General features: G+C 36.1%; 1 protein-coding gene across 1 annotated transcript; it reads right to left on the bottom strand.

Annotated features, from left to right (window-relative positions):
• Nucleotides 1-1,328: 1,328 nt before the first annotated feature.
• Nucleotides 1,329-23,001, bottom strand: LOC128642654 (protein FAM166A-like). Its single transcript, XM_053695436.1, has 5 exons — nucleotides 22,946-23,001; nucleotides 15,479-15,717; nucleotides 9,664-9,815; nucleotides 6,646-6,766; nucleotides 1,329-1,383 (listed from the first exon to the last, which is right to left on the bottom strand). Exons 1-5 carry the CDS (start codon nucleotides 22,999-23,001, stop codon nucleotides 1,343-1,345), a joined length of 609 nt encoding a protein of 202 aa, XP_053551411.1. The 3' UTR covers nucleotides 1,329-1,342.
• Between the last annotated feature and the right edge of the window lie 4,677 nt (nucleotides 23,002-27,678).

The following is a 27,678-nucleotide window of genomic DNA, read 5'->3' as shown; positions in this document are numbered from 1 at the left end:
GGGAGAGTGCTAATTAACCCCTTAAAGGACCACTAAATGCAGTAGAATTGTATAATTAAAGCGACATGAAACCCAAACATTTTCTTTCATGATTCAGATAAAACATACAATTTTAAACAACTTTCCAATTTACTTTTATTATTTAATTTGCTTCCTTCTCTTGTTATCCTTTGCTGCAAGCTTTATCTAGGATAGCTCAGGAGCAGCAAAGAAACTAGGTTCTAGCTGCTGATTGGTGGCTGCATATATATATATATATATATACCGATTATCAGAGGCTCACCTGTGTGTTCAGTCAGAAACCAGTAGTGCATTGCTTCTCATTCAACAAATGACACCAAGAGAACGAAGAAAAATTGATAATAGGAGTAAATTAGAAAGATGCTTAAAATTGCATGCTCTATCTGAATCATAAAATAAAACATTTGGATTTCATATCCCTTTAACATGTGCATAATGATAGTACTTACTCTGAATTTCAAATAAGCAGTAGATTTTTTTCTAGCAATTTTTTTTCTCTCCAATATTCCGGCCCCTTGTATCATGTGACAGACATCTGCCAATCACAGACTAGTATACGTATACCGTGTGAGCTTGTGCAGATGCTCAGTAGAATCTTGTTCCCCATAAAGTGTGTATATATAAGACTGTGCAAAATTTGATCATGGAAGTAAATTTGGAAAGTGTCTTAAAGGACCATGAATTAATAAATTACATATGAATTAATTACAGATGAATTAATGAATTACATATTTTATTTGCAATATACATATAGTGGCAAAAATGCTTCTAGTAAAAGCTATCACTGTTTTAGTGTTAAAACTGCATGCTCTATCTGAATCATAAAAGTTTATTTTGATTTGAGTGTCCCTTTAACTTTTGAAAGATGTTAGGACGTTCCATGCCATCCTAACTGTGTTAGGCTTTAGCGGCGTTAGGACCACATTTAATGTCCTAGCCGTTTGGCTTTCCTGAAGCCAACGGCGCTTAATGCATGGGATCAGGTCATAGTGGGCGTGCCTAGCCTTGTAGGCTTGTCACCCTGATCCTGACCTGATCCCATCATTAAAATCTCATGATCACATGCACGATTGCGAGATTTCAATTTGTTTACATCGGAACGTTGTTTCAATGTAGACAAATTTAACCCAGCACGAAAGGGTTAAGCCAAATGGACGTAGAAGTTGCAGTCTGCACTTAACAAAATTTAATAACATTTATGCGTGCGTGCGTGGAAAAAAATTTGCTCACCACACTTAGTCACACTGGAACAGAAATTTGAGAATTTAAGTTGTAGCAAAGTGAGCACCTGGCATTTCTTTCCCCTTAATTATCTTGCAATTCATTTATTTATTTTTGGTCCATCTTGATACCTCATATGGCCTATAAAATATATTTAGGATACTCAGTTTCCAAATACTCACATTTGGCCAAATAGACATAAAATACACTGTTAAATAGAATGTTATTACATGCAAAGCATCAGTGGAACTTTTATTTGCATATTCAAATTTATGCACATGTATGCAAATCGCTTTAGTACATAAGTCACTTAAGTAAAATGAAGAGTGAGCAGATATATATATTTATATTGATTTACTACTGTATCTTTAACAAAAGAGTTTTTATATGTTACCATTCAGTTATCATATAAACCATGGCCACAAAGTATTTAAGAATATGTTAATGGGATTGGTGTTTATTTAATATATCCCAAGTAGCACATGTGAGTGTGTGGTTTTAGTATCTGTAACTTTATGGTTATATGACTAATGCTATGACTAAAGTCACTGTATAGCATGATGTTAATATAGTACATTTTGATCAAAAATTATTCCAGACATATTTGACTCTAAACATGACTAATATATAAACCCTTTCGCGACAGGGTTAAAGTGTCTACATCGGAACAACTGTTCCGATGTAGACAAATTGAAACCACGCGATCGCGAGATTTCAATTATTGATCGAACCTGGGGGGCGTCCCTACAACCCTAGGAACGCCCTCCAGACCGCAATCAAATCCTGGAAGCACAGAAGGCTTCAGGACAGCCGTTGGCTATGACGTTCTATTTCGTCAAGACGGCTTTAAAGCCCAGTCTAATTATGACGGAATATAACGGCATTAAAAGGTTAATGGTGTGGGATCAAGAAAAGCTGGTTCTATATATTTTTCTCTCTTTATTTATCTTGCAGATCCTCAATTTCTTTCTTTTTTTTTGTCTTTCTTGATACCGTAAATGACCTATAAAATATATTGACGATACTTTGCTTCCAAATCCTCATACTTGGTAAAATAGACCCAAAAGACTCTGTTAAAAATATCTTTAATACAAGTAAAGCATCTATGGGACTTTTTATTTGCATTTTCAAATGTATGCAAAGTACTTCAGTAAAAATAAAGAATGAGCAGATATGCATTTATATTAAAATTACAAAAAGATTTTGCTCTAGCTTGTACTTAGGTGGTGTGTAGGGTAAGCGGCAGTTACAAAGAGTACACCACATGATTTGTACTATACACACTTCTCTCCTGGTTTGGAGTCATGGAGGTTCCTTTTTGCATCCCAGTGGAGGAACACCTTGTTGCCTTCAAGGACCTGGAAGAAATTGGAGCCCTGGAGGATGGTGGCAACGCCTTCAGGAGGAAGATTCTAGTTCCCAATTTGATGCCTCAGCCAAAGAGTGGGATAAGAACTTCTTGAGTCTGCACAATCTATGTGCTGAGGTATCAAGAAGTAAAGGGGTCTCCAAGCTGTAAAGTGTGGGGATCTGAAGACTGACAACGCTTGCTTGCACCAGAAAGCACAAGCCTGGGCTTTCAACAAAAATAAATCAGTTACAGAGTGGCCAAAGACGGATAACTGTGATTGGTGCTTCCTTACTGTGTCCTAAATAGTAAAAGAGGTAGTTGGTTTATGGCTGTGTGTTTACTATCATAATCTCTTTGAATTAATGACTATGTGACTACTACCATGGCCAAAGCTTTTATTAAACATATAGAGAGTCTTATCTCTAGTTACACTGGGGATTTTACAAAAATTGGTGATCTCAAAGTATGACACATATATTTACAAATGACTAGAGACTATTGATTGTCCTGAGTTACTATGGGGTACGGATCTTGACCCTTGAGTAATCTTTGATTATGAAGGGAATGTAGACTACTGACTGACCATTAATGACCAATGACCATTAATTGACCTGTGACCATTGAGTGATCACTGAGTGACTGGTGAGCACTGAATGACTAATGTTTATTCAGTGACCGATGACTTAAGTAAAATGAAGAATGATCACTGAGTGACGGGTGACGATTGACTGACCACTTGTCTACTTTACAAATATAGTTTTGAGGCCAATTTTGATTGGCAGTTAAGGGCTTCAATTCTCTACTTTTACATGTGTTACTGGCGACCAAAGAGGTACAATTATTGATTTGTAGGTTACTGGCAGCCAAGGGGTAAAATGACTGACTAGTTGTGAAACATACACATGGTAGTATCAAGAGTGAGGTCTAAGGTAGAGCTTTGATAAAGGGGGCATTGTGTGACCCCCACATTGTGCCAATCATCTACAGATTGTCCAGTATTTTTATAGAGGGTAGATGGCAACCCTATCTGTATCATGAAAGAAACATTTTGGGTTTCATGTCCCTTTAATTCCCATTTTATTCCCAGCAATCAGCTAATAAACATGTTGCCTGGGATTTGCACGCACAATAGGACTTTGGCACACACAGAAGACACTACAGTTGCCAACTTTTGTTTGGATAAAAATAAAGGAGACTAAGGAATCTACAGACTTCATGTAGGAAAGTGACAGATTATACAGTAGTTAACAACAACAACTTTATGCTCCAATTTTATACAGTTTCTTCATACAAATCATCTTTTTTTTACACAGTCTAGCTTAAAGGGACAGGAAACCCCACAATTTTCTTTATTAGACTTTTTTTTATATAACAGTGAAACAAACCTATAAATACCCTGATTGTATCCACTGTTTGGTACATATTCTCTTATGCACTAGCTTGTTTGTCTGGCAAACTTATGTGTGTGATGCATACCCACCTATCAGTACCCGTGTGAGTTCAAAAAGGGAAATGATACCCAAAATTTTTCTTTCATGATTCAGATAGATTATACATTTTTAAAAAACACTTTCCAATTGACGTCTATTACCAAATTTGCTTCATTCTCTTTGTATCTTTTATTGAAAAAAGCAGCAATGCACACCTGGGAGCTAGCAGCTGAACACATTTGTAAGCCAATGGAAATGGGCATACAAGTTCAGCCACCAATCAGCAGCTTGCTCCTGAGCCTATTTAGATATGCTTTTCAACAAAGGATACCAAGAGAATAAAGCATATTAGATAATAGAAGTAAATTGGAAAGTTGATTAAAATGGTATGTTCTATCTGAATCACGGAAGAACAATCTTGGGTTTGATGTCCCTTTAATGCTACTGGGGAATTTGGTGTGATGGTTAGATGGAGGGAGAGTTGTAGGGAGTGATGTGATGTTTGAGTTACAAAGCCTAAACCACACCTCATTTTTATTGGAAATATGGACTTTTTAATGTGCGGCTGATTTATCTAAACTTCTCAAAGCATTATATCACTAGGCTGTAAGTGGTACCAGTCTCTGTATAAATAACACTGAGCCGGATGTTCCTTGAAAGCTGTCCCAGGACTTTGTAAAGTTTGTGTTGGAAATTGTTGCTGTGCAGCTGTTGTGTCCAGTCAGGTCTATAGGGCTGTAATCTATTCAGCCTGAGGTCAGCTAGGGCTACTCAGTGACTGACCCACCTGTTCTTAAGTAGGGAAGGGCCAAATCCAGCCAGTTAAATCTTAAAGACTAGGGTTGGCATCATTAGGCTTTCTGTACACGGCTTAATTCCCTTCTAATCATTATGCACTACTGCCCTCTTGTGGAATTTATGTAACAGTGAGCCTGTTAAAGGAATAGTAAACACCAAAAATATTATTGTTTAAAAAGATAAATAATACCTTCATTTACCATTCCCCAGTTTTGCATAACCAACACTGTTATAGAAGTGTACTTTTTACCTCTAATTACCTTATATCTAAGCGTCTGCAGACTTCCTCCTTATTGTAGATCTTTTGACAGACTTGCATTTCAGGCAATTAGTGCTGACTCTTAAATAACTTTACGTGCGTGAGCAAAATGTTATCTATATGAAACACATGAACTAACGCCCTCTAGCTGTAAAATAACCTGTCAAATGCATTCAGATAAGAGGCGGCCTTCAAGGGCTTAGAAATTAGCATATGAGCCTACCTAGGTTTAGCTTTCAACTAAGAATAACAAGAGAACAAAGCATATTTGATGATAAAAGTAAACTAGAAAGTTGTTTAAAGTTGTATGCCCTATCTGAATCCTCAATTTGGACTTTACTATCCCTTTAACTGGACATGGTCAAAATTAAACTTTCACAACAAAATAGAGTGCACAATTAAAAATAAATAAATAACTTAAAGGGACATTAAACCCCAAAAATTATCTCATGAGTCAGTCAGAGAATACAATTTTAAACAAAATTATCTAATTTGCTTAATTCTTTAGATATCCTTTGTTAAACAAATAGCAATGCACATGGGTGAGCCAATCACATGAGGCATCTATGTGCAGCCACCAATCAGAAGCTACTGAGCCTATCTAGATATGCTTTTCAGGAAAGAATATCAAGAGAATTAAGCAAATTAGATAATAGAAGTAAATTAGAAAGTTGTTTAAAATGGTATTCTCTATCTGAATCATGAAAGAAAAAATGTGGGGTTAATGTCCCTTTAAAATAAGAGTCATAAAACCCACATTGTTTATTTTATGATTGAAATAGAAAATATGATTTTAAACAACTTTCCAATTTCTTTCTATCAATGCGTCTTGTAAATGGCTTACTTGTAGGCGCTAGTTGACCACAGGTAGGGTTGCCAGCTTTAGTCCATAAAATGGTGACTGGGTACAGATGATAGGTGGTGTCCAACAATGATCCAATCAATGCTCATCCTTAAAGTCACACTGTACCCAAAAAAATTCTTTTGTAATTCAGAAAGAACATGCAATTTTAAGCAACTTTCTAATTTACTCCTATTATCAATTTTTCTTTGTTCTCTTGCTATCTTTATTTGAAAAAGAAGGCATCTAAGCTTGTTTTAGGTTCAGTACTCTGGACAGCACTTTTTTTATTGGTGAATGAATTTATCCACCAACCAGCAAGGACAACCCAGGTTGTAAACCAAAAATGGGCCTTACATTTTTGCATTTCAAATAAAGATACCAAGAGAATGAAGAAAATTTGATAAAAGGAGTAAATTAGAAAGTTGCTTAAAATGTCATGCTCAATCTGAATTACGAAAGAAAATTTTTGGGTACAGTGTCCCTTTAAACATATATAGTTGAATCCACTAATATCTTTTGTCCCAAAGGAATCTAATGAATGATTATTCCACATATCTGCTACCTCTTGTGATATGTAATGGTTATGTAAATTACTTCTGATTTGTACATAAATTCATGACATTTTGTTTGTGAATTTCTCAAGAGGGACGTTAAATGTTTTAATATACTATTTTATGCTAAAAGTGTTGTTAGGAATAGTTTACTGAGTGCAACGACTCACCTGGTATGACTCTTCGTTGTTTGGGCTTAGACAGTATTTCTTTCTTATCTGGCTTAAAAGACTTTGGTAAGTGGCTATCGGGCTTAGATGCAGGCTTCACAAAGGTGTGTGGACTTAGGTTCTGAAAAAAAGAAACTGCAGTTACTAAGCTGCAATAATTGGTAGTCTTAAAGGGACATTAAAGGGACATAATACTCATATGCTAAATCCCTTGATAGTGATGCAGTATAACTGTAAAAAGCTGACAAGAAAATATCAACATCTTTATATAAAAAAGGAAGACATTTTACCTCAACATTTCTTCAGCTCACAAGAGTAAGTGCTCTGGTAACAGTTATACTTCAGCTACTGTCCAGCTGCAAGTACAAAAAACAATAACCAATCAGCATCAGCAGTGCTGAGGTCATGCATTGCCGTGCTGTGATCTCATTAGATTTCATAGTAAACTTCCTTAAATCGAATAGGAGAATAACATGACTGTGCCTGCACATGCCAGATGCCAGCTCCCTTGCAGGTCCTGGAACAAGTACCCTGATTGGCTGCTTAAAGTTTCTTTACAATGGGGTGTGAATACTTAGGACATTTTGAGGTTCAGGTTATATTTTATAGTCCGCTTTTTACAACTATGCTGCATCACTTTCAAGTGCTTCAACATTTGGGTATCATGTCCCTTTAAGCATCTCTTGCTTTTAAAAAAAAAACATGATTTGTGCCACGCTCCCTAGAGAGAGGCCAAAAAGCAAAACCCGTAACCTACGTTTTCAAAATGCTGCAAATTACCTAAACCAGCTATTGATTTGCAGTAGACATGCACTTCTAGATTCAGTTAAATGTAAAAAAAATAATAACACATTATGGCATATTCTTTGCATTAGTTTTGCCCTTTTCATGGAGTGAAAGTTTTCATTTGTTCATCCATTCAGTACCCGACTTTTTTTGCAGTGGGATAACCCACTATCTAACCATGTCCCTTTTAGTTGATTGACATCTCTGTCAGCAAATTAGCATGTAAATTTCACTATTGTTCTTAACTAATCCTGACCCCATTAGCTGATGGCTTAGGAACACTGATATAAGCCCCTCAGTTTGCTTTTTCTTCACGCTCTGTCAGCTTGCCTGCCTACTGACACCTGGTTGACTTGTCTATCAGACTCTCTATAATGTATATATGTCTAATAGTTCATAACCCTACATAATCCCTTCTTCCTTTTTGTCTACTAGTTATCCATTCATTTCTTTCTATATTTTAATGTATAACAAGTCCCCTAATATTGTCAGACATTCAGACCTTTAAAGTTTGACCCATCATTCAAAAATGTTATAGGAAATTTCAGCATCTTCAACAACTCTTTTCAACATCTTGAGACTTAGCTATATCCTACAGTTCAGATTTATCATTCAATGGACAGACAACGTTTGCAGAGAGGGAACCCATCCTCCTGGGATTTCAACTTGCTGCCCACATTTATCACAGCACAAGCAGATGCTTGTGCAATGCCATTCCCCTGCTGTTTCTCAACCAATTGCACAAGATAAGTGCTTGTCAATCACTCTAGTCTAATCAAACCACAGTGTTTTTAATCTGACACATCTGAGGTGGTGAATGGGTTAAGATCTAACAGGCTACATTTTGAGGATATATCTGAACTAGAGCACGGGTGAAATAATGACTATTTTACCTGCTCTCGCCCAAGGTAATCCTGAAAATCTGGCCTGTTAGGGAGGCCTGAGAACAGGTTTGAAAGTCAGTGGTCTAGAGTGAGCCTGCACATCAACTACCATTCTTATTTTCTTAAATTTCCACTTATTGCTGGCCAGATAATGCAGGCCGCTTCATATTTTGTGACAATTAATTTGCAAGCTCCTTTAAGGATTCTGGGATTTGTAGTCCTTCTCCTACTTCACTGCTTCTGCAGAACTACAACCTCCAGAATCCAGTTTTAGCAAGTCCCTCATTTATACTTCTCCACATGATAAAAAACCTCCAATAACATATTTGTACAAATACTGTATATTTCACTACGTTTCAAAATAGTATTTGCTGATGACCCTTAATAATGTATTAATAAGATATTTGTACTTATCTCTGTGTGACTCCATACGTTAAATTGCAAGTGTGTGTACTTATTTGTAGTATGACTTGGGGGGAGGGGAAGGGGGGTGTTGTGTGTGGTTAATTTCTGTATGATACAATACTCTAGTTTTTGGCTACTATACAAAAAAACTGTAATATAAAGATTAAAGGGACACTGTACCCAAAAAAAATCTTTTGTGATTCAGATTGAGCATGAAATCATTTACTCCTATTATCAAATTTTCTTCATTCTCTTGGTATCTTTATTTAAAATGCAAGAATGTAAGTTTAGATCCCGGCCCATTTTTGGTGAACAACCTGGGTTGTCCTTGCTGATTGGTGGATAAATTCATCCACCAATAAAAAATTGCTGTCCAGAGTACTGAACCCAAAAAAGCATAGATGCCTTCTTTTTCAAATAAAGATAGCAAGAGAACAAAGAAAAATTGATAATAGGAGTAAATTAGAAAGTTGCTTAAAATTGCATGCTCTTTCTGAATTACAAAACAAACTTTTTGGGTTCAGTGTCCCTTTAAAGTATTAGGTAATAACAGTAGAATGCACAGAAAATGTGTTTCTCATTTTAATTTATTTTTTCTAATTCTATTATTAAATTTGCATCGTAACCGTGATATTCTTTGATACCTAGTTAGGTGTCTGGAGCACTAAATGGCAGGCAGTAGAGCTGCCATATTGTGTTCTTGCAAATTAATAACATTCTTGCAAAACTTCTGCCATATAGTGCTCTAGAAATATGCTGGCTCCTGGGTTTACGGGATACCAGGATAACAAAAAAATAATATAATTGATAATAGAAGTAAATTAAAAAGTTGTTTAAAATTGCATGTTCTATCTACATTTCAAAAAGAACATTTTTGGGTTTGATATCCCTTTAATGCTTTTATTAAAGAACGAAGAGCAAAATATAAGTCAGATCCTTATACCTCCATGGTGTCATTTTCGTAGTTGACCTTTTTAATCTGATTTTCCTGTACTTTTGATGACGATATATAGCTGACATTCTCCAGTGAGGTTTGGGCCGTCCGGTCACAGGTGGTGACTTGCTGGCGAGTAGAGAGCTTGGTGGTCAACTGATCTGTAAAGTCAAATTGGAGTTAGTGGGAAAACTTGAAAGGACACAAAACCATTTTTTTCTTCTTCTTTCAGATAGATAATACAATTTTAAAAATGTTTCAATTTATTTCTATGATCAAATTTGCTACATTTTCTTGCAATCCTTTGTTGAAGGAGCAGCATTGCACGACTGGGAGCTAGTTGAGCATATCTGGGGAGCCAATGACACATATATGTGCAGCCACCAATCAGCAGCTTACTCTCAACAGTAAATGACTATGCTGTAATGACCTAATCACTAAAGGGGGCGCTCAAAGTGCAGTGAAATCAAAAATCTATAGCAAAAATATGTAATGCAACAAGAATATATAAAATATCTTAAAATATATATAAACCCAATATAAGCAAAAGCAGAAATTCTTAAATACTATTGTAAAAGTTCACTTGCAATTGGAAAAGGTGGGTAAGTCCTTTATAAATTCTTCAAAAGGTAGTGATTGCTGGGGCGGCTGCCTCCTCCTCACCGGATGGTCCAGGTAGCACTAGATAAAATGAAACAGAATGGAGGGGCGCCTCATGTGTAGTATCATCTATTATGCAGCAACAAGTAACATAACTTAAGCCAAATGGGTACTCGGCTCGCAGATTTGGAGAGCACACTTATGTGCTGGTAGGGGCAGGCTGCAGAATTATATAGGTGTAACAGCTCACCCACTTGAAGGCACTCTTAGCGTGAGATAATGGTGCTACAAGGGAGACAAGAAATACGGGCACCACATGTGCAGACTATTAATGGTGCAACCCAAACAAATTCCTTAATATGGAGGGTACTCACATATTCCCAAAGCACACCAATGTGCTTGTAGAAGCAGGCTGCAGATTGGAGTAGGTGTGGCAACTCACCCAAACTATAGGTATCTTGATGGTGGTGATACTGTTGTATGGTAGTCCCAGTGTGTTCTCTCAGGTACTGAGCTGGTCTCTCATAGGTAGATAAAGGCAGATAGTGGGTAAAAAAAATCCACTCAAAGGATATAAAATGTATCCAAATTTATTAAAAGAAGCTTAAAAGTTTAAAAACAACAGCACAATGATTGCTGATATAAGTGGATGACAGGGTGTCCAGTGATCACCCAATAATGCACATAAGTGTGCTCTCCAAATCTGTGAGTACCCACTTGGCTTAAGTTATGTTACTTGTTGCTGCATAATAGATGATACTACACATGAGGCGCCCCTCCATTCTGTTTCATTTTACTCTCAACAGTGCATTGCTGCTGCTGAGCAAACCTAGGTATGCTTTCCAGCAAAGGATACCAAGAATATAAGGCAAAACAGTTTACTGAAGTAAATTGGAAAGTTGTTTAAAATTGCATACTCTATCTGAATCATGAAAAATGATCTTTTACTTTACTGTCTCTTTAAGATTATGGTTCTTCATTACAAATGTAAAAAGCAGATTAAATATCAAAATGAGTGGTAAGGTTTTGACTTTTTTAAACTTATTTTAAATTAAATACCCTCCGATTTCTTTGCAAACCACTGCCTATCCTGGTAATTTCAATATGACCCTAATGTTGTTCAGATAACTAGATTTGCATTTCCTTTATACGTAAATCTGAACATGCATGGGTGCCCAAAAATGTTAGACTATCCTCACAGTTTAAAGAACTATGCCATGCGTGGTCAGAGCTATCAGAACACTACACTTATCTTTGGTGACAACAGAACAGTATATGTGACAGTGCTGCTTTCCTATATTCTTGAGAAAGTCCGGGTACACTATGGATGAAATGCGTAGAAGGAAATATACGTGTTGAGTTGCAACTGATCCCCATTTAAAGACTGCAGATCCCGGTATTAGAATGTCACCGTTACGGCTGATGGATCGTATCTGGGAAAAGGGACAATACAAGTTGGGAGCTGACTGCAGTGTGTTTGATAAGCAGGATTTTTAAATATCTAGTAAGTGGATATCTTTATTTGCAATAACTGAACAAAATGTACTCTGCTGTGAATCAAGGATACGCTTTGTGTTTCTCCTTGTAGATTATTGAAAGATTGTGATGGTGTTTACACAGGGTCCAAGATGGCAATGACGCCTCCCCCCAGTAGTAACATTACTGATTAGCCAGCATATCAACCTACTAGCCTGGCTGCTGACCTTACTAAGCCTGCCTACCTGCATGCAACCAATGATTATGCACAATTGTTCAATAAGTAGGGAAGAGATGCACTTGTCCGAACTTAAAGTGAATGTAAATTTTGATGAACCAGTGCCCGGTTTTTAATAATATTATTAAAAACAGGGGCACTTTCATTCATCAAACTTTACATTTCACTGGTTTTGTTAAAATATTTACCTTTTGCAGGCTGGTTCTGCAACTATGACATCTCTTTTGAGCTCCATGGGTTTCACATGTTTGCTATCTTTGTTATGTATACGTATTGTTTACTCCCAGAAGGTAGCATCAGATTTCCTTAACCCTTATAATTATGACTTTAACCGTTAGTGTAGGGGGTTTAGCATATTGCATGTTGGTAGAATTATATCTAATTGCTTGTTTTCCAGCTTTATCAAGAGGCTACCCAACATAACTTAATCAGTGTAGCTAAGGTGTATCATAGGAGGAGCAGTGGACACCCTTTCTTATATGTTAATATAGTTAAGTGATCTAAATATGGCTCCTCAACAATTCCTTAATACCACTTAACCTCATTGATCCCCACTTTTCATTTTAACCTTTTTGCTTTACTTGCACAGCAGTGGAGATCTTTGATCATGTGGATTTGGCTTCCGTTAATGGGACTTATGCTCTAATCTATTACCAATTGCATTGTGGGGGGCACAACATGGTTCCTATATTTCTCTCATAGATAACAGGGACAGCAGTGTAATTTAATGGAGATATGATATGCAGTAGCTAACATGGCATAGAGATCTATAGTCAGCTTTTAAGTAATTTCAAAATCCCAACCAGTCTATGAGGTCCATATACTTGTAATTTTAATCCTACTCCTTTTATTAATGGAACAACAGGAATCTCCAGTCTCACAGTTATATCTCAAGTCTGCAGTGGGCATATTCTTGTTAATCAACCTTTCTCTTGTGTTCTTCTTTTTTTGTACAATAAGCATTGGCACTAAGCTCATTGTGTCCTTTCTACAGTTACCAGTTATAACACAGCAAAAAGTAAACTCTGAGGTGAATATTATGAGATCCATGAGTGGTCTCTCCTGTAGCAGATAGTCTTCTGTTAATGTCAATCTTTCTTTCCTTTAGGATTCGAGGTCCAAAAGTGGCCTCTTAACTTGGTTGTGAAGGCTTAGTTTATCATAGGCATACATACATTTTTTTTCTTTGCATTATACAATGGACATTATTATTCTTTGATCAAGTTACTCATTATGTATGATGTGCAATGTACCTGTTATTGTTACGTTTAGAAAGTCATTGTATGATACTGTACTGTTTTGTCTGTATGCCGAAACTTTCCCTCAATAAAAAAAATAAAAAATATTTACCTTTTCTTCGTGAAAGCCTCTCCAGGGCTTCCCCCACTCATCGCAAGCCGCTTCCTACGTCAGAAATGACGATCCCGGCATTTCTCCAATCACGGCGTTGCTTTAGGCAATGATTCCCCCAGGGGGGGGGAAGCCGTGATTGGAGAATGCCGGAAATGTCATTGCTGATATATGAAGAGGCTTGCGACGGGCTGAAGAAGCACTGGAGCGGCTGTCACCAAAAAAGGTATTTTAACAAAACCAGTGAAATGTAAAGTTTGATGAATGAAAGTGCCCCTGTTTTTAATAGGATTTTTAAAAACTGGGCACTCATTCCACAAACTTTACATTCACTTTAAATGTCGCCCCTGACCTGTGTTTTTGTGTATGATGAGGTTATGCTGCTGGGAACCTGTAACTTCCTTCACGAAGGCAGAGTTCAGGAGCGGTCTGGGTCTAACTGTTACTGACGCACTGTCTAAGTCACTAAAGTTCTGCTCCTTGTCAAGTACTGCCTGGGTCCGCTGAGACTTGGGTACACCGGCACCGTCTGAACATAAGCTGCTCCAGAGATTCGCAAACAGACAGCACATCTGAGAATAGTTGGAATTTGGCTTTTTAACGTTTTGGAACTTTCCATTTAGTGACTGTTTATTAGAAGCAAAATACCTTCAATTCATATTGTTATTATTGTCAATATGTGAGTACTTAAGTACTGGTTACAGAAAAGCTACATAAACTAGAATGTTTAAAAGAAATAATTCCCCCACAGAGAGGTACTAAAATGTTCATTTTCCATTGTTCTCTCAAACAATTTTAGAAAATTAATTTTTAGCTTGAGAACTGATTATCTACCTATGCAGGAGAGAACCGTACATTGCAATATAATGCTTTAAAAAAGTCTACAAAGATTTTACATTATTTCTCTATAGGGTGGAACATTTTTGAATATCAGGCCCTAAGTATTGACTATACTGTATATACAGTGAGAGCTAAGATAAGGAGATTTATGTGTAAATATAGAGCAACAAGATAATAAGGTCTGATCGCCCTGCAACATCAGACTGTTTTAATGGGCTGTGGTTTCAATTAGCAGAAATAACTATTTTAGATACAAAAATAAACCTAAAGGAACAATTTTGCAGACATTTAAATAGCCAAACTCCAGACATTACTAGCTTCATTTGGATGAGTCAATGTGGGCTTTTTTTCTGGAGTTAATATGGATAGATGTGTTTGTTTTGTTGAGAAAACTGCATTGGTTTGCAGCTGATAACTAAATTGCATGAAAAGGGGGCAAAATAATTAATGAACGTTTATTGAAAGTCGTTTTACTACGTAACTAAACATTTTATATGAAACTCTCAAGGTTTTTACTGCCTTTTTAAGCATTGTGGTCCATTACACTATATAAAATGAGTTTAAAGCATCAACTGGGTCACTGAACTGTGGAATTATATTATTGCCTCCCAGGTGAAAGCTTCTTGTCCTATCATGCTAATTCTAAAGGGCAACATCTAAGCTATTAGCAACAGTCATATTCTATGTAAAATTACCAGATGCATAATTGTTGGTTTGAATGAGATATCAACTGATTAAACTGTAAACAAAAATTAAAGGGACAGTTCACCCAATAAAGTTCTCCCCTTTAAATTGTTCCCAGTGATCCACTTTACCTGCTGTAGTATATTAAATTGTTTACAAGTAGCTCCTTTACCCTTATTTCAGCATATGAAATAGCTGATTTAGCCTGTGATATCACAACCTATACTAAAAATGTTGATACTGGAGTATATGCTATTGACATACTATGTAAACACAGCCAGCAGAAGAAATTACACTCTTAGTGGGTTGCAGGATAGTTTAAGTAATAACATGTTAATTTTCCATTGTTCTTTCTAAGTATTGAACTTTGCTTTACAAACAAATATAAGATAAGGAAGCAAGTGTGTGTACACAAAGTGATAACATAATGAGATCTGATATTACCTGAAGCTCAACCCATTGTAATAGGCTGTGGTTTAAAAGCTCAAAATCAGCTACTTCATATACACAAATAAACCTGAAAATGCAAATTCTCAAACATTTTATACTCTGCAGCTGGTATAACAAGTCAATGAAAATACATTAATTGGAAAACACTTTTACGGTGTACTGTAATACAGAAATTCAGGGTCCTACCGTCATATTCTGGTTTATATATGGTGAATCGCTGCAACTCCTTCTGCTGTGGAGTCCTGGACATTCTTGCACTTGTGGCTTTGGGGTCTACATAGGATTTTTGCACAGTGGCCTTGGTTATAGGGGACAATCTGTAGGAAGAGGTTCTGGCTGCATATAGGTCAGTGAGCACATCGTTTGTGGCTCTGCCATAGGTCTTTCCCACGTGGCTACTGAGCTGGGGGCAGAAGCCTGTATAGCTGTAAATGAATTACCCAGATCATAGGAAATATTACACTTATTTAAAGGGACATTAAAGTCAAACAACAACGTTCCAATTTACTTCTATTATTACATTATGCAGTCTTTTTATATACACACATTATGAGGTACCAGAGGACACAGTATACATAAATATGAGTTTGTGATTGGCTGTTGGTTGTCACATGATACAGAGGGAAAGATAATTATTAGAAACTTTTAAATTTGCCTGGAAAAAAAAAAAAGCTTTAAACTTAGTAAGTGCTACTTGCATTGTCTTTTTATTACACATTTGGTGATTATGATATTCTACTTTTTTTAATAGTCCTTTATGATATAGTGACTTATTTGCTAACAAAGGGTCAGATTACAAGTGGAGCACTTAGCTCGAGCGTTAACTGTGCTGGAAGTAAGCATGTCGGGTTGCGCTCGTATTGCAAGTTGAAGTAAACTGTTTTCGCTTGCGCGCTAACACAGAATGAGTGTAAAAAGCAGTACTTACAATACAGCACGGGCAATAACTTATTCCCCCATAGAAGTCAATGGAGCAAAAAGGTGGGGAAAAAACCTAACACCCTACTCACGCACAAACATGATTGCATATTCTAACTCAACATGAAAATATTAATATTTCACATTGCAATGTTTTTCATATAGAAGGATATGCACTAATTATTTATAAATAAATATTTCTATATATATCTGTTGGTATTTTGGTACAATATATATCTATACCAATATACATAGATGCAGGGGCGGGACTACCGTTAATTCAGCAAGGGCACCAGGGACCAAGTGCTTGGGAGCCTATAGCAGCTAGTCTATACAAAATGTGTACAATCCTAATTCAGGGGAGCCTTTTATAAGGTACATCTATCTATCTAGCTAGCTATAAATACTATTGCTTACTGCTGAGTTACCTTTGGGGGGGCCCAAAAAATGTTTGCACCAGGGCAGATCCGCTACTCCATAAATGATTATATATAGGTATAGATAGATACAGATATATATTTATATACTGTATATATATATATATATATATATATATATATATATAGCAATATCTATTTAAACATACAGAGAACATATTCCCTTATGTGCAGAACATTGCAATGTGAAATATTTACAGTAAATACATAGTTAAACACTTTATTAACCAGCTCCTACCCCGGCGATCGGGCCTGTATAGTGACAGGCATCGCCGGGGCTTCACATTTTGCGCTGTGACGTCACGCCCAATGACGTGATGACGTCACTGTGCAACCTTATTTAAAAAGGACAATAACAAATATAGGGAAAGGGGGCATGCTGCTTAGAAGCCTGTATGTCAAGCATCTAAGCAGCAACAGACTCCCAAGACCCACTGTTGGAAAGGTAATCGCCTAACCTTTCCAACGGTGTAAGTCTTGGGGATCTGGAAAAAAAAAAAGTAAAAAAAATTATATTTAAAAAAAATAAAAAATCCCTTAAAGGGACAGTAAAGTCAAAACTAAACTTTCATGATTCAGATAGGAAATGCAATTTTAAACAACTTTCCAATTTACTTTTATCATCAAATTTGCTTTGTTCCCTTGGTGGTATTTTTGAAAAGCTAAACCTAGCTAGGCTCAAACTGATTTCTAAACAGTTGAAAACCTCCTCCTAGCTCAAAGCATTTTGAAAGTTTTTCACAGTTAGACTGTGCTAGTTCACATGTGTCATATAGATAACATTGTGCTCACTCCCGTGAAGTTATTTAGGAGTCTTCACTGATTGACTACACTGCATGTCTGTCAAAAGCACTTAGATAAAAGGAGGCTGTCTGCAAAGGCTTAGATACAAGGTAATCACAGAGGTAAAAAGTATATTAATATAGCTGTGTTGGTTATGCAAAAACGGGGAATGGGTAATAAAGGGATTATCTATCTTTTTAAATAAGAAAAACTTTGGTGTAGACTGTCCCTTTAAATCAGCTTAGCACCCAGGTGGGAAAGTGCTTAGCACTCAAAGGGTTAAATACTAGTCCTAAATCCCCATCCACTTAGATCCCCTCTCCCTCCCTCCTTCTCCTTCCCTGCTGCTTTCAACATTTTTGTTCCCTGCAGTGCAGCAGTCCCACCCACTTCCTTCCCTTCACTTGATATCCTTTGTTGAAAAATATACCAAGTTAGGCTTAGGAGCAGCAATGCACTACTGGGAGATAGCTGCTGATTGGTGGCTGCACATATACAGCGAATCATGTCTGCCCGGCACTTGGTAAATCTACCCCAATGTATGCATTTAACTATGCACCATTGAAGGCGGTTATAATTAGAGATTTATGGAGCTGGAGATCCTAAACGTTATCCTGTCTTGGAAGAATTAACTTAAAATGAACGTATTCCCCTGATTGTTGTATCTTCTCCAAACCTTACCCCCTCCATGAGAAATATCTCTTTACATTACAGCAGGCTTTTAGTGATCTCACTTGGCACAAAAACACCCTAGAATTAACAAAACTATTATGCAAATCACATAGCTACAAGGGGTGTTACTAATACCTAATTTCCACCTTTACCAATATGCATTTTCCTTCAATGCATTATGTATACATAAAGAATATAAACATTGGGTTTCTTTAGAACATAATACATTGCAAATTTCCGATATTAGTAGATTATGCTGGTTATTGAAAAAAATTAAAAGGGTTTTTAAAACCCCAAATCTAATAATTAAAGAAAAGATATCAAGTGTGGTATAAAATCTTCATGGCTTTTGTAAGGGTAACAAGGGTGATTGGTCCTCAAATTGGGATCCAGACCTGTTCCGCTATTGGCCATACTTTCTTCTCCGTTCATTCCCCAGGACAGCACCAAAATAATGGGTCTGCCCCCCCATAGAGATTATTGCTTAGTAAGACCGGGTTCAAGCTAGCAGCTTCATCTCACCCAGCTAGGCTAGTCTCATTGGGCAGTGTCACCTCCCCAGCAGATATCATTCCCTCTGCCTATACCACCTTCTGAACAAATATTAATTCACCTCCACCAGTTCCCAAAGCTGTCTTTACAAACACACTATTGATCCTCGCAGACCAGCTTGTAACCTACGGGTCCTTATAACAAGGTGAAAACTAGATTCACTCTTCAAAGAAGAGGAAAGTATTGAAGAGGGCGCTAAATTAAGAAGTGAATGAAATAAAAATAAATAATGTAAGGTATATATGATAATAATGTGAAAAATAGTATATATAAAAATATATATATATATATCCTATAGAATACAAATGTGTATTGATTCACACAAATAATGTGATACACAAGGTTATAAATGAACAATTTAAATTTAAATTAGAAATAAAATAAATGAAAATAAAAATCTAATATGAATAGTCTCTGAGTAATATATCCCAGATTCTAGAGTCCACAAGTTGTCTCTTCTTCCAAAGGATGTTTCATTCAAAGAACCCTTATAACGAGGTGGCCAAAAAGAAAGCCCTTAATTGAACCCAAATTTTTTTCTTTAATGATTCAGACAGAGCATGAGAATTTAAGCAACTTTCTAATTGACTCTTACTATCAATTTTTATTTGTTCTCTTGCTATCTTTATTTAAAAGGCAGGAATTTAAAGCCAATTTTAGGTTCAGCACCCTGGATGGAAGTGTAGAGATGCCCCTCATTTATTAATGTAGATAAAGATGGTTTCTGAATTTGTAGAATTTGAGGAACACTACTTTACCAAAAACGAGAAAATGGCAATTTATTCAGAAATGATGGTCATGTCTAGAGCTGCAACAACTAATCGGCATAATCGATAATAATCGATTATGAAAATAGTTGTCAACGAATCTCATAATCGATTAGTTGGTTTGCAATTGGTTGTTCTGTGCACAGCAACAGCTGCTTTACTCCAATGAGCTCCTGCACATGGTATTGTGTTTTATGGTTATGCCCTTAGTCTAAAGGACGTCTACAGACATTTTACTTTTCACTTTTTCAGGACACTATAAGTTTACAACTACTCCTGTCTTATGTGCAACCCAAAAATAAAATAGGAGTCATAATTTGTATTGTTTATATTAAATCAGGTGATTTGGGACTATGCTTTGCATGATATAGTGCCAAGCTTGTTATTTACACCTAGCCCTAGATTGATATGACTTGATGTCACTATTAGCTGTTTGCACAATTTTTAGCGGATCGCTTGCTATTGCTGATTATATATACTCAATATTTAGTTTTTAAAAAAAATATTTTTAACTAATTGGAATATGTACCAAATTCAACCTCTGTAAGTATATATCTGTTATTTTAAGAGTGGACTAGATATTTTTCCCCCTAACCTTTTAGCTGGTTGTTTACATTGCATATAGATATTCAATATATTTTTATGTCAGAATGAAGTCCAAGCTTACTTTAAGAGGCCCCTTGCCATGGTGGAGAGCTAACAAAGATAAATAGCCCACCTTGGTTAAATTGACAAAACACTACTTATGCATCTCAGGCACCTCAACACCATCTGAGCGCCTCTTCTATGTGGCACGCAAAATAGCGAGCCAGCCTCAGCTAAGAGCATGTGGTCATGTTAACATTTTTGCATTTCAATGAAAAGTTTCTGAAAGAGTGAATAACAGAATGTTATAAACAGTGATAGTCTGCCTATTACTAGTTCTACCTCCTTTCAAATAAACAGTTTGTGGTTTGTTTTGCTTATGTCAGGGTGCCAGGAATCAGACTGAGACGAGAAGTGCAAAAATAATCACCCCTTTATTAATAGCAAAAAATAATTAAAAAGTCCACAAGTCAAATAACAAGCCAGGAGTCAAAACCAGAGCTGGTAGTCAGACGAGCTGAGTCAGGAGCCAAAGCGAATAGTCAGACGAGCCAGAATCAGGAACAAGCCAGGGATCAGGAACCAGGAAGGACGTCAGGCAGCCAGGTAATACACAGGAACTCTCACAAACAGGTCTGAGACAACGCAAAGGCAAAGCATACTGAACAGAGGCCCTTTAAATAATAAGTGATGATATCACAATTCTGAGACTGCATCCTGTCTCACACGGATGATGCACACCAGTCTGGCCATAAAAGGAAGTGCAGGAAATGAGCAGCATCCCCCACAATGCAACATAGTCAGGAAGAGAGGTGAGTAAAATGGCTGCAAGCAGCACATGGCAAACACAACAGGGAAAAAACCCTGACAGCTTAATTATAAAAATTTGTTCTGCTGCTTAAAAAATTGGACCAACAGTTGTGTTACTGTAAAGTTTTAGTCGGAGGTTCATATTTATAACACTCAGTATGTGGATTTTATTTTAAATCTAGGAAAAAATGTATTAATTTTTTATCCGATTAATCGAAAAAATAATCGGTCGATTAATCGATTATGAAAATAATAGTTAGTTGCAGCCCTAGTCATGTCAGAAAACTTTGTTAATGTACGGTCAGACACGAAAAGAAAATGAGGTTTTAGGATTATTTTTAGATATTTTTCTCAATAGCCTCATACCATTAGGTTTTTCTTGCGCAATGGCTATAGTAGTATGTGGGCAACAGTGGATGATGTTACCCAATCTTTTAGTAAGGATGTTAATTTTTCATTTTTTCTTCCTTTCTTTGTCTGGTATTAAATGTTTCTATACTTTGATCTCTCTTACATACGGAATTGGATTCTATTGTTCATTGAATAGAGTTGTGACTTCTTTTTCTGTATTGCACATTTATAACGATGAATAAAGTTAATTAAAAAGAAAAAGAAAAAAATGCTATCAACTTTTTGTTTTGTTGCAAAATGAGCACTTCTCATTGTAGCCACTGGCTCTAATGTGATAAAGCAGCTACCGTTATAGAACTTGAATTCTACCTTCAATTGATTTTTGAAGCAATGGTCCTCTACTGAGCATGGGCAAGAAACTGACTGGCGCTAGTGCATGTGTCTCCTAGCAACCACATCACTTTAGAAGCATAACCCTGCTATATATTTGTCCCTAATTGGCCTTAGCAGAGGGAATAAGATAATCCACTGCAAAACAATGCAAATTACAATAATAAAATAATGATGGCAAATCATATCTTCTCCATTAAAAAGACCAGACTGGCTCCTCCAAATAAGGTAAGTGGTTGGAGGAATTTGGCTATTGAAATACAATTCCATTAATCAGTGTTAATATATTAAGAAATTGTTACCACTTGGTCAGTGTTAGTTTATTGCAAGCCTTCAACAAAGTCATTAAATAACAAGTTATTTTATGTCTCTTGTTTAAATTGACTTAGAAACAAATAAGGAGTAAATGTTTGTATACAACTTGATTTTTAAAGGGACATCAGCCTCAAAAAAAAAAATTTCATATTTCAGATAGAGCATTCATTTTTAAAACAACTTTCCAACTTACGTCTATCATCTATTATGCTTCATTCTTTTGGTAACCTTTATTGAAGGAGCAGCAAAGTACTACTTACTGGGAGCTAGCAGAACACATTGGTAAGCCAATGATAAGAGGCATATATGTGCAGCCACCAATAAGCTGCTAGCTCCTGAGTCTAAAGTTACAGTTAGTGTATCTTTCTGGATCAGATCTCATCCAAACACAGCTGACCTTTAAAACACAAATTTTCCCCCTATAAATTTGCAAAAACACAATTGTGCTACCATTTACTTTGCAAAAGCTCCTGAGCCTACCTAGATATGATTTTCAGCAAAGGATATCAAGAGAACAAAGCAAATTAGGTAAAATAAATAAATCGGAAAGTTGTTTAAAATGGTATACAGTATCTGAATCGTGAAAGAAAAAAAAAAGGGTTTTATGTCTCTTTAAGGGCAGTTTGCCTAATGAATGATAGGGAGAATACATCAAGATATATTGCTGGTCAGTGACATGCCCCATATGCAGAAATACCTAAAAAGTAATTTTATTCAGGATCTATTATTCAGGCCATTTGACAAAATCTGGAATACATATTAAAATGTATTTCTGAAAATGTATTTAAAAAAGAATACAATTATTATAATGTTTAAATGAAATCAGTATATGAAGGTAATGACTTGATATATTTTATATAGGAGTGTATTTAGCAGCATTCAACAAGCTTGAAACAAGAATAAGAATTTTAGTTGCTGTAGCTACCAAGTGTAGTGGGTTTGCCAAATTCTGCACTATATTGTTCAGCATCATAAGCTTATAATGAGCTATCCTGATGCTATGTTGACTGCTACTATGTGATTCTTTTAGTTCACCCTCACCCAAAAATATGACTTAAATATCTTGCACTCACCCTGGGAGGTAATATGGCTCAAGGCTCATTAGGGTAATATTTTGGCTTCTATTCATGATGGTCTAATGCCTCACTCTAACTCAACTAGATTACCATGAACAAGGGGCAGTTAGAAAGCTTTTGGCTTATGTGGTTACCTGGCAACCATTATGAAGCTGTCAGTTAAAACTCAGCACATTCTATAGTTTGTCTAAGGGTTACAAGAGTGATTACATTGTTTTATGCTTAGATAGCTCAGTTTAGAGTAGTAGTGTACAGTAGAAATATACCCAACACAGTTATATTAATATACATTTTACCTCTGTGATTACCTTGTATCTAAGCAACTTCTGACAGCCCCCTGATCACATGACTTTTTATTTATAGTCTATTGACTTGCATTTTAGCCATGCACAACTCCACAGGAGTGAGCACAATGTTATCTATATGGCCCACAAGAACTAGCACTCTCCTGTTGTGAAAAGCTAATAAAAAAGTATGTGATAAGAGGCTGTATTTAGTGGCTTAGAAACAGAAACTTAGAGGTTTAAAGGTTAGAAAGTATATTAATATAACAATGTTGGTTGTGCACAGCTGGGGAATGGTTAGTAAAGGAGTTATCTAACTTTTTAACCAATAACTATTTTTGTGTTGACTCTTTATATTATATTAGCAAAGTAAAAACTAAAACTATTAAATTAAATGATAATGAAAATAATACATTAAACACAATGTTTGTTCATTGTTACATATCAATAGTTGTTACCTATGAATCATTAAAAGCTGGCAAAATTATTGGTTTGGGGTTTCCAGGCCAGTCCGGAGGCACCATTTTGTATCTTCATTGCACTCCGGGATTATTGGATGCCCATGCATGCGATTTAGACAAACAAACACTTTGAAAAGCGCCAAACACATATAAACTTAAAAAGCTGCTAAATAAGCAAAAACTAGGAATATTTCCCAAAAGATTGCATATAAATACCAAAGGAATTAAAACATACAGTAAAAAATTGATAGTAATGAAAATAAAGCTTCCTACTTTATTGCAGTGTATGTCTCTTTAAATGCTTGTGTGGAAATGTCCAAAAGTGGAAGCAGAAGCAGTTCTCTTTTTTCCCCCTTATGCAGCTCCTTTTAGATCACTGGTGTGATAGCGATGAGATAGAAACTAGAAAGAGAAAGATATGGAGCGCAAGGAAGAAAGCAGAAAAAAGATCATTGTGCAGTATATCAATCTTAAAATAACAATTTATTAATAGCAAAAAACAGACTCACAAACAAACCCTCAAACAATATGAGGTATGTGGCAGCGTGTTGTATAGATGTTACTATACGTATTCCCAATATCCAGTTTCTCCCTCCTGGTTAACCTGGCTATATCCGTCCAGACTCAGAGTTATTAGTGGGAAGTCAGGATATATCGTTTGTAGTCCTTCAGAACAAAAAGCTTCCCTCCTGCGGTAGTGAACCTGTGTAGCCGGCAACAGATTCTCCTAGCCTAGAGGGTTTACAACGTAGCTGCAACGTGTGCGTGGCCTTACGCGTTTCACGGGACTCCTCCCGCTTCGTCAGAGGCTTATGCCCACTCCTCCTTGTATTCCCCTTTTTATGCTTTCTTCCTTGCGCTCCATATCTTTCTCTTTCCATGCATGCGATTTACCTGTGTACCCTTTGCAGAGGTTTAACACATTCCAGCATTTTTATTTTTTTATAATGTGCAACATATCTGTCCTTTAATGGCTTCAACAGAGGTGATCAGATAAGGAAGGGAAAGAAAATGTAAGTTTTTCTTACAAAATGACAGTGGCAAACTTACACGTGCAGAGTTGCTGCTCAAAAAAAAGACAAGTATCGGTAAAATTTGGCTATTTAAGAACAATTGCAGCAAACAAGATGTAAATATGTTCTGAAAGTTTTCACTAATAGATTTCAAGATTTATACAAAAGGCTTGTTACAATGGTGTCAATTTAAACTTTTGAACTGGAGGCAAGTTATCTGACCTGTTTTAAAGGGACATTTAACAATAGATGCTAGATAGAATGATGCGTTCAAATAAAAGACAAGTTTGAGAATAACATGTAGATACATTTTTTAAAGGTTCATTAGCTGTTTAAATATCGACAAAATAAGTGTGAAGTTTTAATGTCTATAAAACACTGGGAGCTGCCATGTTGTAACTTAGGTTACCTTCTCTGCTGTGACCAATTAGGGACAGTTATAAATATGTCACTAGAGTGTGCAGCCAATGGCTGTGTGGAATATAACAGTGTTCTGCACTTCCGTTTCTAACAGGAGCTGAAAAGCTCACAATTTCAGAATGGATTTACAGGAAAAGGGGACAAAATAACTAATGAAAGTATATTGCATAATTGTTTTAATATATACAATTTATCATTTGATATTACCATCTCAAAGTGTTTAATGTCCCTTTAAATATGCAACTGCACACATACTACATTGGTTATGTGTCTGATAATGTAAGAAGACATATTTCCGATTGGATAATTTCTGAACACGTGATAGGAAGATTCCCAGCTGACTTATTTGGGAACTAACAACACACAGAGTATTCGATTGGGAAATTGAAAATAGGTGATATAGGAGCGGAGAACCTCCCACGAAAGATCATTGGCTCTTTTTAACTTTTGAATTTCAAAATGTAATATGATTGGTCAGCTTGTATTTTCTTCTCTACTCAGCGATAGTACCACTCTATATACAAGCACGCATTACAGTGCTTATTTTATTTGTTATGTTTTTATGTACAAGAAATGAGTGATATCTCTGAGAGGAAAGGAACATGCAATTAGATAGAGTTGAGAAAGCTTCGTATGATACGGTGTAAATCCGTTCTGTCATATTACTTAACAGATGGCGCGAAAATGATTGTATTTAAACTAGAAGTGTGTTTCGTTCCGAATCTAAAGTTCGGACAAATTTGTCAAATTCGGAGCTTCGGATTGATTACGAATTACCCTAGCAACGAAACTAAACTAATACAAATGCATTTGTAACTAATAAATCCAAAATAGTTCGGATTTATTCATTACATTCGAATGGCCATGGACTAATAACAATTACACTAGTATTGTACAGTATTTTAGTTTATATCAGTCTGCTACCTCTGTGCAGGGCAGATTATGTAGCTGGTACCTGTGAGGTTGGTACGTAGGTGGGATGTGCTGTGTATTACACTAGTATTATGTAGTGTATATTAGGTTATATACCTCTGCTAGCTCTGTGCATATTGTGTAGCAGGTACCTGTGAGGTTAGTACTTATGTTGATTCAGATGGGTTACACCCAATATACAGTATATAATACTAGTCTAATACACAGCATATCCCACCTAACATACTGAACTTCCAAATTTACGAATCGAATCCAAACCGAATACATCCAAATTTATTTGAATCTGAATGAATCCGAAACGAATACATGCGAATGTATCTGAATTCGAATCAATCCGAAAACAAAATTATAAAAAAAATCAGAATCGGTCCAAAACAAATTTTTCCGCCGCCCACAAGTCTAATTTAAACCGCCTGCGTAGTGGAAATATATATGCATTTTTTTCTGAAAACATTTGATTTTAAAAGCTTTTGAAAAAGATGGTATTAGCCATCGAAACTTGTTGAGCATAATTAAACAACTTTTTTTATGTATATTACGTTGTATTCCGGATTTTAATAAAGAAGCTGGACATTTGATCTCTATCTTGTGAGTATATGTATTGAATATTCTTCATATTTGGACACACTACACCATTGTGAATATTCCTATACAGAGTTTTAAAGATACATTTACCCTTGGCGATTTTACGTTAGACTTCTAACAAGTTACCCTCTGCGTTCCTTTGTGAACCAGCGCCTCCGTCTGTACACATACCGTTTAAACCTTTGCCTCCTGGGAAGACAAGTACTTTCCCTCTGAATGCAGATTCCAGCTAAAAATAATGATATTTGTATCCCTCCAACACAGAAACACAGTATCAGTAAAGAAAGTCACAAATCAGCCAAAGACATTTGGAAATATTAAGAATAGTTAAATACAGTATTTTATTATATACAATAAATAAAAAAAACAGAACTTTTAGGAAAAGTGCAGACTGAATTATTTAAAGGGACACAAAACTATTATTTTCTTTCATGATTTAGACAGAACATACAATTTTAAACAACTTTCCAATTTACTTCTATTAAAATATTTGCTTAATTCTCTTGGTATCCTTTGCTGAATGAGCTTCATTCTCTTGGTATCCTTTGCTGAATGAGCATCAATGAGCTACCGGGAGCTAGCTGAGCAAATCGGATGAGTCAATGACAAAAGGCATATTTGTGCAGCCACCAATGTGCAGCTAGCTCCCAGCAGTGTACTGCTGCTTTTGAGTCACCTTGTTATGCTTTTCAACAGTGGATACTAAGAGAACAAAGCTAATTTAATTATTGAAGCAAATTAGAAAGTTGTTTAAAACTGTATATTCTGTATGAATTGTGAAATTTTAATTTTGACTTTACTGACCCTTTAACCCCGACTTAAAGACACAGCTCCAGTTTGCTCAATTGTTCCATGACAGAATAATTGCGTCACTGGTCATTAAAGGGTTAATAGAAAACAAAGTCATTGTTTTATTAATAATGCGTAACATTAAAAGATTTATGCTTCTTATTAACAGCAGTAATCTCATTCTAATGTAGCAATTACTGGATCTGTAACGTGCAATAGTACTATATACCAATACGTAGTTTGTG

Source organism: Bombina bombina, chromosome 12, assembly GCF_027579735.1.
Source record: "Bombina bombina isolate aBomBom1 chromosome 12, aBomBom1.pri, whole genome shotgun sequence".
NCBI classification, from domain to species: Eukaryota; Metazoa; Chordata; class Amphibia; order Anura; family Bombinatoridae; genus Bombina; species Bombina bombina.
The sequence above is the reverse complement of the archived record's forward strand: the minus strand, read 5'-3'. Positions and strand labels throughout refer to the sequence as shown.

What these genes read in the sequence shown, in the direction of transcription:
- LOC128642654 (XM_053695436.1), bottom strand. Translation starts at nt 23,001, where the DNA reads ATGAATAGAAGCCAAAATATTACCCTAATGAGCCTTGAGCCATATTAC. An exon ending in GAGCCATATTACCTCCCAGG is followed by an intron (nt 15,718 to 22,945) that starts GTGAGTGCAAGA and finishes ATTCATTTACAG; the next exon opens with CTATACAGGCTTCTGCCCCC. An exon ending in ACGAAAATGACACCATGGAG is followed by an intron (nt 6,767 to 9,663) that starts GTATAAGGATCT and finishes TCTTTTTTTCAG; the next exon opens with AACCTAAGTCCACACACCTT.